Source organism: Polypterus senegalus, chromosome 15, assembly GCF_016835505.1.
Source record: "Polypterus senegalus isolate Bchr_013 chromosome 15, ASM1683550v1, whole genome shotgun sequence".
Lineage (NCBI taxonomy): Eukaryota > Metazoa > Chordata > Cladistia > Polypteriformes > Polypteridae > Polypterus > Polypterus senegalus.
In genome coordinates, this window is record NC_053168.1 from 8,670,083 (window position 1) to 8,679,068 (window position 8,986).

At 43.5% G+C, this 8,986-nt stretch overlaps 1 protein-coding gene across 1 annotated transcript in view; it reads left to right on the forward strand.

The window, feature by feature from the left end:
• Positions 1-8,739, forward strand: part of ano10a (anoctamin 10a) — a 261,873-nt gene extending 253,134 nt beyond the window's left edge. The window contains exon 13 of the mRNA XM_039736378.1: positions 7,103-8,739. Coding sequence (XP_039592312.1) covers positions 7,103-7,141 — 39 coding nt within the window. The 3' untranslated portion in view covers positions 7,142-8,739. The remainder of the gene's footprint in view (positions 1-7,102) is intronic.
• The last annotated feature ends 247 nt before the right edge of the window (positions 8,740-8,986 follow it).

Here is an 8,986-nt window from a genome sequence, read left to right on the forward strand (position 1 = left end):
TCTGTATTATCTGGGGTGAACTTCTCCGGGCTGGTGGTTAGGCCGTCCTCCTGGTATTGCAAGCAAACTTTACTTCCATTTGGGAGACTGGCATCATCCCAACTGACTGGAAAATGGGACTTGTCATCCCTATCTTGAAAGGGAAGGGTGATCACCTGGATTGCGATAACTACAGGGGGATAACACTGCTCTCGGTGCCGGGTAAGGTCCTCACTAGGGTCGTCCTCAATAGGATTCATGATCACTTGCTCACCTACCAGCGACCAGAGCAGTCTGGTTTTACAACTAAGAAGTCTACCATCGACTACATCCTGGCACTGGGGGTTCTCTTGGAGTGAAATCTTAAATATCGACAGAGTTTCTTTGCAGCCTTTGTCGATTTTCGTAAAGCGTTCGACTCAGTTGATCGTGCTGCCCAGTGGGACATCCTGATGGTTCGCGGGATCCCCTTGAGGTTGCTGGATGTCATGGCCGGCCTGTACACTGGTACTGTGAGTGCTGTGCAGAGTGAAGGCAGACCCTCTGTGTTTTTCCCAGTTGATTCTGGGGTCTGTCAGCAGTGTGTTCTGTTCCTACTCTTTTCATTGGATTGGGTTTTGGGCAACGTTGTGGGGTTCAGTGGATTTGGGGCATCTCTGGGCGAAGAAAGATTCACGGATCTTGACTTTGCTGAGGATGCTGTGATCTTCATGGAGTCAATAGAGGCTCTGATCAGGGGTCTTGAGAGACTGAGCGACCAGTCTGAGTGTCTGGGCTTGCAGGTGTACTGGATAAAAAACAAAATCCAGGCCTTTAATGACCTCTTGGGCATGACCATCAGCAGTGTGTTTGTCTGCGAAGAAAGGTTTACTTACCTTGGCAGTGACATTCATGTCTCTGGTGACTCTTCCTATGAAGTCAGTAGACGGAATCGGAGAGCATGGGGTTCATAAGGTCACTGGAAATGGGTGTGTGGCGCTCCAAATATCTGTGCAAATGACGAAGGTCCAAGTCTTTAGAGTCCTGGTGCTTCCTCTCTTGCTGTATGGTTGTGAGACATGGATGCTATCCAGTGACCTAAGACGAAGACTGGACTACTTCATGTGTGTCTCTTTGGAGAGTTCCTGGATACCGTTGGTTTGACTTTGTGTTGCTCATGGAGTCCCGAATGAGGCACATGACCTGCATTGTGAGGGAGCGTCAGTTGCGGCACTATGGCCATGTGGAGTGATTCCCCAAGGGTGATCCAGCTCGTAAGATCCTCATTGTTGGTGACCCGAATGGCTGGATCAGGCCAAGGGGACGCAAATGTAACACCTGGCTTTGGCAGATAGAGGGTCATTTCCGAAGGGTGGGACTGGACTGCTTGTCTGCCAACTGGGATCCCGAGTTGTTTCGTCATGTAGTGGGTGTGGCAACACACCGTACCAGTGCCTGCTCCCCAACCTGACCTGACCTCATCAAAGCCATGGAGTAGAAAGAATCCAGTTTGGTAACCTAAAGATTACATATTGTCTGTTTATAGATGATACTGTCCTCCCGACTTTAAATGACTGTGATATTTGATGCTCACTGGATGAATTGGCAGTTGAGTGTGATGTAGCTGTAAGTAATCATTACCACCACCAAATTTTAGGTCTTTTCCTTCGGTCAGTTCATGCATTCCCCAGGTGGAGAAGTTCAGTTACCTTCAGGGACTTGTTTATGAATATATGTGGATGAGATCGTTACATTAACCAAAGAATTGCTGGCCTTTAAGGAGTCTTGTGTAAGCATTATAACAGAACCTATAATAATAAACAAGGGGAGGCCATTCTGACTGTTATGATTATTAGATTAACTAATAGCTTCATTTTTCACAATATATCCCCTATGTATATTGTGATAAAGGTGCTATATGAGCGCCGACCCACTAAACGTTTTATTTTTCTTCACCTCGCAGTCACATCTTCCCCATGTCCCCCAGACACAACACAGTCCCACAAACACACAAAAGCACAAGCACAAATCTTCTCCTTTAAATCCTCCAGTCCTACCTGGCAGCTTTGTCTCCCTCCTCCCGACTCTGGCTCCCAGAGTGGTCATTGTTGGCTCCTTTTATAGCCCACACAGAAGCGCTCCAGGTGTTTGATGACCTGCATCCGGCTGCACTTCTGGGTGTGGTGGCAGAACCGCCCACATGGGCTCAGGATGCTGTGCAGCTCCCCCTGGTAGTGACTACGGAGCCCAAAAGGGTTGAGTCCCGAAATCCCATGCCTGTGGCCCCGATGCAACCCTGAGGGGCTGCCGCAACCAAGCGTTCTGGGGAAGATGTTGTGTTGCCCATGGTTGTTTTCTCGGATCATGTACAGGAGGGGCATGCCAGCTGGGCATGGACCCTGGCAGTCCGCCACAATATATATTACAAATTGTCAGAAAATTGATTAAGTATTTCCAGATTCCCACATCCCTTTGTGTGAAGAAGTGCTTCCTGGTGGCTCTCTTGAAAACACTTGTGGTATGATCTGATCCGAGTTTTACCCATAGTTCATCCCCTTTGGCCATTTTTAGATGTAACTTTGCCTTCTCAGTTTTGAACTATTGTGCTTCACCCATTCTGGTAATTCATTTTTTGTTTAATTACATGGAACTCCTCCATGGCAATCACTTAATTCGTTCGCAAAGGCTAACCCATAATGCATTCCGAAGCTCCCATTGCAACACTTACTTAACCTTTTCATAATAAAAAAGGGTTGTATAATGCACATAATTTACCAAAACACCAATAATTTTCTAATGTGCTAACCAAAAATTTATAAAAAGTGCCTTAGTAAGCTTAGTAAGCTAGGAGCATGGCGGCGCGCATGGTCGCAGCAGCTCAGGGCTCTCCTTTTCAATGCACTTTTTTTTTCCTTGTTTGTGCACGATCGGTTCGGCGAACATCCGCTACACCCGTCAGAACCTTATAGACATCGATGTCCAGAGCCAGACATTTGTTTCGAGTGTTTTTCATCACACGCACAACATCCCAGACAACATAGCGAGACCAGCGGGCTCTCCGTGGATTGTTGTCAGGTCTAGGAGACGACACAGACGGAGGAGGGAAAGAAAGCAGAAGCGGGGCCGCAGATCCGGTGTTATGCTAAGGCTAAAAAAAAAACCATACAAGCCCTATACAGAACTTTTTTTCTGCACTGAAGGAGCTGCTTTTAATCTTATTGTAGATGTGTATAGTGACAATAAAAGGCATTCTATTCTAGAAACAACAATTTCATATTGTACTCACCATTTAATTTGACATCTTTAGGCTGCAGGAAGGGAGGAGAATGAAACGGAAGGTGGTTATTGTTTAGAAGGAGCCTCCTTATGCAAATCTTTCCTTTGTAAAATTGTTGAGATGGTGGATTTCGACATGCTGTGTACATATTAGCGAGATTGGTCACACGAAGAGCACTCTCATATTTCCACACAATTTCCATCTTTGTTTCGATTGTGATCGCTTTTTTTACCTTCTCTTCCTTCCTTAGCAATTATGTGTCTTGCTTACATGGTCTTAATGAATTATATATATATATATATAGGCAAATCACTGCAATGACCGAAATTACATCCACAAACACATGTATCTGGGCTCCGACTGACGCTACTAACGCTCTCGGTTGTTTGTTTACAATCACGCAAGCGGATACACGTGACCGCATCCGTTTCGTAACGCAAGATGTTGATCTTAAATCAAAACAAAAAATTTTATTTTAAACTTCCCGATAATTTATTAGAGAAAAGCCAAGCAAAATGACACCTTTTATTGGCTATCTTGCCTGAAGAAGGGGCCTGAGTTGCCTCGAAAGCTTGCATATTGTAATCTTTTTAGTTAGCCAATAAAAGGTGTCATTTTGCTTGGCTTTTCTCTACATTCATAATGGCTAACACAGTACAACAACCTAGTACTACGATAATTTATTATAAATTTTATTAATAAAATCAACAACTAAAACACTTTTTTGAATAAATTCTTTATTTAATTTAAAGTACCGGCATGCAAAGTTACTTCTTCATCTGAAAGATGGCTCTGTGGTTTCGTCATTATTTACTTCCGTATTCATCGGCAAAACCGGCATTGCGCTGGAAATCTTGAATCTGAAACGATACTCGTTGTATAAACCGACCCCCAAACTCCAAGCCAAAAATCTAGGACAAAATTCTTGGCTTATATAACGGGATCTACGGTAACTGTTCACTCTGGGCTATAGCTTTTAGTTTTGATAAGTGTTGTCCAACATGTAACATTTGTACCAGTAAGTTATGCTTTACCTCTAGCAGTAGAATAAGTACAAGAAAAAGTTCTGTATCACAGCAAAGAAGGGAAATGAGCTAGAAGTGAATGAATCACGGTCAAAGATAACTGAATGACAGAGACAGCACTGAATGGTTTGTTGGGAGTGTTTGTCCCAAAACTGTACAGACAGGTTTTCATTTGTCATTTGCAGCTGCTGCTATGTCAGAGCTTGAAAGTTCTAGAAAGCCATTGTCATCTTAAACAATCTCAGCAGTTCGGTGTCGTCATTCAACTGATATCCAGACATACAAAACACAAGACAACCAAGTACAGAAGAGTCCGCTCTTCTGAACCATCATTTAGATTAATTTATTAGAAATGAGCAGTTTCATGGCTAATCTTTGTTTGTTTTTGTGTATATGCAGCTAATAAATATTTGATTAATAAGGACTGTAGTGGTCCGGTGCTGCTAAGATTCACACCGTCAAAGAGGCAGGGATTTATTTATTTTTTTACTGGAGATTCCAGGGACGCACCCAGCTTTGGCCCGACCCTCACGCTCTCACAAACAGAGACAAAAAGCTACCAGAAATAAAACAGCAAATAAAGAATGTATTAACAATAATAAATGAAAACAACAATCCCACCCCAGCTCCCCTTACGGCGATTATACATTAAATACAACAAACCATACACAGTAAAGTCGGCAGCAGACGTAATGTAAAGATGAAGGTAAATAGCCCAGAGATCCACACGTTGAAGGGGAATGTAGAGATAGTCAGTCATTTTCCAACCCGCTATATCCTATCCACAGGGGTCCGCTGTAGCTAATCCCAGCCAACACTGGGCGCAAGGCAGGAACAAATCCCCGGGCAGGGCGCCATCCCACCACAGGGCACACACACCAGGGACAAGTTAGGATCGCCAATGCACCTGACCTGCATGTCTTTGGACTGTGGGAGGAAAACCCACGCAGACACAGGGAGAACATGCCAACTCCACGCAGGGAGGACCTGGGAAGCGAACTGCGAGGCAGCAGCTCTACCCACTGCACCGTCGTGCTGCCCTGTAAAGATAGTCCTACTGGTAATTCCTGAAATGGTGAAGATGGGTGGACAGGTTCAGGAGCGCTCCTTTCTTCACAGGATGGCCATGAATCCACATGCAGTCCTCATGTAAAAGGCAGACAGCAGACAATCCAGACCCCGACCAAGAAACGATCCAAGACAAAAATGAGACAGCACAGGTACCAGACAAGAACTTCAGACACGAACCACAAAATACTTTTTGTTCTCTCCTTTTAAATGCCACACTGCCCTCCTTGAACCCAACAGCCCCTGCACCCTCAGAAGAAGACCAATCAGAGCCACTGCAGGGACTGCTGGGAGTTGCAGTTTCAAGCCCCAGTAGCTCCACTACAGGACTGTGATGCGATCTGCTTGTGGTATAGCAGGTCCGCGGCTTCCAATAAAAAAGGTTGGTTTTAAATCCGTATAGCCGTGCCGTTTTCCGTGGGCGCGATTGCACAACCGCGGGGAGTTAACGAGGTGATTGGAGCGAGTCGCACCTGCACGTGTGGGTGCAGTCGCTCTCATTTGCCTCATTGGCTTCCTGCGGTGTGTGATTAAGGCGCTGCGCCCACGGAGGCGTTCAGTGATGTGTGTGTGTGTATGTGTATATATATATATATATATATATATATATATATATATATATATATATATATATATATATATATAAATATAATATATGTGTCGACACCAGAGAAGGGGGGGGGGGATGTAGAAAAGAAAAAAAATGAAGGAGCTCGATCGAGAAGAAAAGGTTGACAATGGAGGTTAAAGGTCAGGAAAAGACAGTCTAGGTGGGAGGATCTGGCCACCTATAAAGGAGACATCATGAGCTGGGACCCCACTAAGGAGTGTTTGGCCGATGCGCTCTGGGGGATAGTTCGCCCCACTGAAAGCAAGTGAGTGGGGTAAGCAGAAGAGGTGTCCTCCCGTTGGATCTGAGGAGCGATCACGGGAGGAGAGACAACCTCGATGGTCTGGCAGTGACATCCGTTTGGAGGCCAAAATGGAGGTTGACTGAAGGAGCTCATGGCTGTTGGGTCTCCACCGGCTGAGAGAGCAATGGGTGAGCCGGGGAGAGAGTGATGGAGGTGGGCCGGAGAATAACAAGGGAGTGAGAGACTGCATTTTTAACCTCTGATTTTAAAGGATTTATTTATTGATGGTTTTAACTCCACTGGACACTTGTTTTATGGATTTATTTATTTATTAGAACTTTGTTGCACTGCACTTTTTGTTTTTGATTGTTTTAAATGAAATCACTTTATCACTTTTTGGAATATATCCCCTGGCTTTCAGAGATTTGTCCCCATTTGTCAGCTCATCTCGGAGACATTATTGGCGGTGTTGGGCTCAGGACCCCATCAGGATGTTGGGAGCCTGAAGAGAACCCGCATCGTCACACTGCTGTGACAACTCAGCAAACTTTCAGAAATGATTTCAGTTCTTAATATTTTAGTTCCTTCTGTGATGAATCTTCTATTTTATGTTCTTGACATTAATGTCATGTTAAGAGGAGTTCGAGTAATACATACAATGCAAGTTTTCTCACATATAAAGTGCATCATAATATTAATCTGCCCTGTAAACCACTCAAAATACCCATCAGGCTTATCTGTGTCTTTCTAAAATGGTTGGCGGGACATTCCTCTGAACATTCACCACAGCGAGCCTACTCAACCTCCTTGTGTGCTTATTATGGATTAAGGTCCCCTAAACCACCTTGTAGTGTACTGAAGGAATATGGTGAATAGGTCAAAACCTAAATTTTCATGTTGTATGTTGTTGTTTCTTTCAGCAATTGAAACGGGCAAAAGAGGCCTTGAATCTGAAGTAAGGCTGAAGAAAAAAGAAGAAACCGTTGAACCAAAGACATGGAGTGAAGCCGGACAGGGGATGACTTGTGCGGCCCACGCACTGTGGCGTATGGTTTTGTCCACTTGGACAGCTTTAAAACAGATTTTTTCATTTGTTTTATCAGGGAGTCCTAACATAGGTTGTTTTTTGTTGTTTGATTTTATTCACTCCGTTTTCTCATTTGCAGTGAGCACATCCTAAGTGCAGAGGCCTCTAATCTCCTTCACTCAGTGGCTTCACGCAACTTGTGCTGCACTTTTGTAAATTTAGATTCTGTTTAAACTCTGCTCTTGTCTGAATCTGAATCTAGAGGGTAGCTGTAGCTAACTTGGGTGTTGCTCCACTTTTACAACTTCTGTCCTGCCTGCTTGTTAAATAATACAGACAATGGAATCATGGTGGGTGGGGTAAATACCCAAGTCATCGCACTTTTGGTGGCATGTAGGACTTCATTTTATAAAATGTCCATTTGGTTATGATGAATATCCGGTATGATAAAAGGGCCCACCTGTCTGACGAGCTGCGCTGCTCTCATTTACCTAAGCTGAGTTTTTGTTTTTAATAATAGCAAAGCTATAAGCGCCTGATAGCAGCATATAATTTCACATCCTGGGCATTACAGCCAGCCTCGTTCGTTACGTCCAATGCAATTCCCTCTGACCCAGGGGTTAAGCAGATAAGGAAAGAGCTGCAGCAATGAATACCAAGCAAATTTCACCAGGTCATGAATTATTCTTGGTCATTAAGTAATGGCAGTAAAACAGAAATAGCGCACTCCTCATAATAAAACAGAGCTCTGCGACCGGAGGTAAACTCGGAATCGCAGCAAAAAGGTAATAAAATGTAGTATTTCATTTTTTATTTTATCACTTGGAAAGAGCTGTTTTTAAAAAGAAAAAGAAACTTTTTTTTTGTATTCATTTTTTCCTTACTTCTACGCTGAATGTTTGTAAGTATTGTACAATCCAAACAGTATTACTTACCAAAAACAGCATTCAACAAATCATTTTATTATCAAAAATAGGCTCGTGCGTTAGAATCTTCAGCATGACCAGCCTGAACTGTGTGACAAGTGTATGTCTGTAACCGCATTAAGGCTGGCATGCTAGGGGGTAACATGCCCACCATTAGGGTTTCCAGGTTTCCTGCCCACCCTTGTCCTTCATACAGACGAAGCGCTTTTATGTCAGATTCTCAAGTCTTTGGCTGTTTTCTTCAGGGATCTTTTTTCAATTGTAGTTGTCTGAATTAGGTGACGTCCTCAGAACAACAGTTGGCTTTACTATTGTAGTTCTTTTTAATAAAAATAAATCTTGTTATATATAAATGGGAAGTAATCATAGTACTGCATGCAATATAATGCAAACATTGCAGATATCCTTTTATTGCATATAACCCTTTAAAGTTTCAATATTTTAGCCATCCTTTCAGGTAAAGGCGCCAGCAGGGTGAGTTCTCTCAGGCTTTCAATTTATGTTTCGATTTATGTGGGTCTTCCTCTCTTATAGTCTCACTGAAGCCACGTTTCCCTTAATTGTATGGATTTGTCCTGCTTAATAAATCGTGTATTTCTCTTCATTGGGTTCTCCGATTATTTTTGCGCTACTCAATGTCGTCAGTCACTCATTACTATGCCTAATTGAATTTACTTGCCACACACGATGGGCTCAAAGATTTTATTGAATGTCTGGTTGCACTTCTGGTTGAGGGTGGTGTGACAAGGAGGAAGAGACGTCTGTGAGTCGTTGCGTCTGTTATGTACCCCAGGTCCTCTTGATGAGATGATGGCATACAGCTAACCACATATCAAGTCTGTCTGCTTTGG